Source organism: Gavialis gangeticus, unplaced genomic scaffold (assembly GCF_001723915.1).
Source record: "Gavialis gangeticus isolate Ggan-Ray unplaced genomic scaffold, GavGan_comp1, whole genome shotgun sequence".
Lineage (NCBI taxonomy): Eukaryota > Metazoa > Chordata > Crocodylia > Gavialidae > Gavialis > Gavialis gangeticus.
The window spans coordinates 76,940-79,328 of record NW_017728969.1 but is presented as its reverse complement, the minus strand read 5'-3'; the positions used below and the strand labels follow the sequence as shown (position 1 = coordinate 79,328).

Here is a 2,389-nt window from a genome sequence, read left to right as displayed (position 1 = left end):
TCCCCCATGGTACCCCAGCCCCTGGTCCCTGGTGCCCTGCACCCCCCCAGATCCTGAGCCCCTCCAGCCCCAGCTGCCCCCACCCCACCCCTGAGCCCCCTCTTCTGCCAGCACTCCCAGACACCCAGCCAGAGCAGAGGATTCTGGGTAGAGCTGAGTGGCCCCGTGGTTGCCCCAGGGAATTCTGGGTAGGACTGAGTGGTCCCATGGTTGCCCCAGGGGATTCTGGGCAGGGTCAAGTGGCCCCCATGGTTGCCCCAGGGAATTCTGGGTAGGGCCAAGTGGCCCCATGGTTGCCCCAAGGGGTTCTGGGGAGGGCTGTGGCCCCGTGGATGCCCCAGGGAATTCTGGGGATGGCTGAGTGGCCCCCCGTGGTTGCCCCAGGGGATTCTGGGTAGGGCCGAGTGGCCCCGTGGTTGCCCCAAGGGATTCTGGGTAGGGCCGAGTGGCCCCGTGGTTGCCCCAGGGGATTCTGGGTAGAACCGTGTGGCCCCGTGGTTGCCCCAAGGGGTTCTGGGGACTGCCAAGTGGCCCCCGTGGTTGCCCCAGGGAATTCTGGGTAGGGCCGAGTGGCCCCGTGGTTGCCCCAGGAGCTTGCGGGTAGGGGAAGGAGGTCCCCACTCACAGACAATCATGCGGGCACAGACGTCGCAGAACTTGGGCTTCTTGAAGTAATGCTCCTTGAACTTGTGGGGCTTGTCATTGACGGGCGGCGGTAGCTCCGGGGGCGGCTCGGGCTCCTCCTCCTCCTCTTCTTCCTCCTCGTAGATGTAGTAGAGGGGCCCCCCCGAGGGGCTCACCAGGGCCCCGTTCTCGGGCTGTGGCTCGGGCGTCTCAGGCGGCGGCTCCGGGGCCTTGCGCTGGAAGAGGTGCCGGAGCCGCTGGATCTGGGGGAGATGGGGCTCAGCAGGGAAACTGAGGCACAGAGGATGTGTCCTGGGCGGCGTGGCAGTGACAGAAGCAGGGGTGGAACCCAGGTGTGCGGGCTGCAGCCCTGCCCCGTCTTCACCCAGGAGACCCCACACCCCTTCCCCAGCTGGGGATGGAAACCAGGCATCCAGGCCCCCGGCTCCCACTGCCCTAAAGCACCAGGTGCTCCCCCCCCTTCCAGGCCTCAGATACAACCCAGGTGTCTGGGCTCCGAGCCCTCTGGCCCACTCGGCCCCCTGGGGAGATGCTGGCTGCTAGGAAGACACAGATAATGCCCCCAGGGTCCAAGTTGTGGGGCAGTAGCAAGGTCCTGCCCCACTAGGGCTGCCCAGGACCCTCTGGTCCCAGAACGTACCTGGCCCTCGGCTGTCTCTCCCGGTGAGGCTGGTGGCTCCAGCGCCTCCTTCTCCATCATACTGCCAAGGCAGGGTAGGGGTCATGGCTCTGGCTCCCTTGCTCCTGTGCCCCCCACTCCCAAGATCTACCTGGCCCCCCAGTCCCAGTCCCACTGTTTGGGGGCTGAGGGTCAGAAGTGCAGGGCACCGGCAGGGCTGGGGGGGGGAAGGGGGTTGTGGGTCAGGAGTGAAGGGCACTGCCAGGGCTGCAGGGGCTCACCCCTCTGGGGGATAGTGTTGCTACCCCCCACTCTGCAATGTGCCCACCTCTGGGTCTCCCCACCAGCTCCCCCAGTCGCTCCTACACTGAAAGCACCAGAGCTGGCCCCCCCCATGGGTCTCTCCCACCCCCAGGGACGGACAGCAGACCCCCACAGCTCCTGTAAGGCTGAGGGGGGTGGCGGGGAGGGGTGCAAGGGCTCTGGGGTGCGGGGGGCACTCACACTGTGGCCGGGCTGGGCCGGGGCCTCTCACTCCAGCTCCAGGCGGTGCCTGCAGATGGGCCAAGACAGCTGCGCCCGGCTGACAGTGAAACCTGAGCTGGGCGGGGGCCGGCCACGCCCAGGGGGGCCAGGGAACAGCCTGGGGGGCTGCCCCATGCTGGGTGCGGAGGCCCAGCTCATAGCATGACATATCATCTTGCAGGGGCTCATGAGGTCATAACCCCATGAGTAGGGGGTCACACCCCCTTGTCCTCCTTGCATGGAGGGGGGGCAGGGTGTCAAACCCAGCTCTCCTCTCTACCCCCCACAGTGTAACCATGCCCCTTGCAGACGGGGCCAAAGGCCAGGGGTCAAACTCGGAGACCGCCTTTGGTGACAGACGATTTTTTTTCTTTTTATATTTAAAAATCAAAAAATCCCCCCACCCCCCAATAATAATAATAAACCCATTAAATAAAATGTACAGTGACCAACCCAGCGCGGCCACGCGGCGCCTGACAGAGCAACGGACACAGGGCTGGGGGCATCAGGGCCAGCCCAGGGGTGGTGGTGGTGGTGGTGGTGGTGGTGGGGGGGGTGTGTGTGTGTGTGTGTGTGTGTGTGTGTGTGTGTGTGTGTGTG

The 2,389-nt window shown here is 65.3% G+C and overlaps 1 protein-coding gene across 1 annotated transcript in view; it reads right to left on the bottom strand.

The window, feature by feature from the left end:
* STAC3 (SH3 and cysteine rich domain 3) overlaps positions 1–1,825 on the bottom strand; it is a 16,326-nt gene extending 14,501 nt beyond the window's left edge. Inside the window, exons 1-3 of the mRNA XM_019504679.1 lie at positions 1,771–1,825; positions 1,286–1,346; positions 626–887 (exon numbers count right to left, since the gene is read on the bottom strand). Of these exons, the coding sequence (XP_019360224.1) occupies positions 626–887; positions 1,286–1,345 (322 nt within the window). The 5' untranslated portion in view covers position 1,346; positions 1,771–1,825. The remainder of the gene's footprint in view (positions 1–625; positions 888–1,285; positions 1,347–1,770) is intronic.
* Positions 1,826–2,389: the final 564 nt, after the last annotated feature.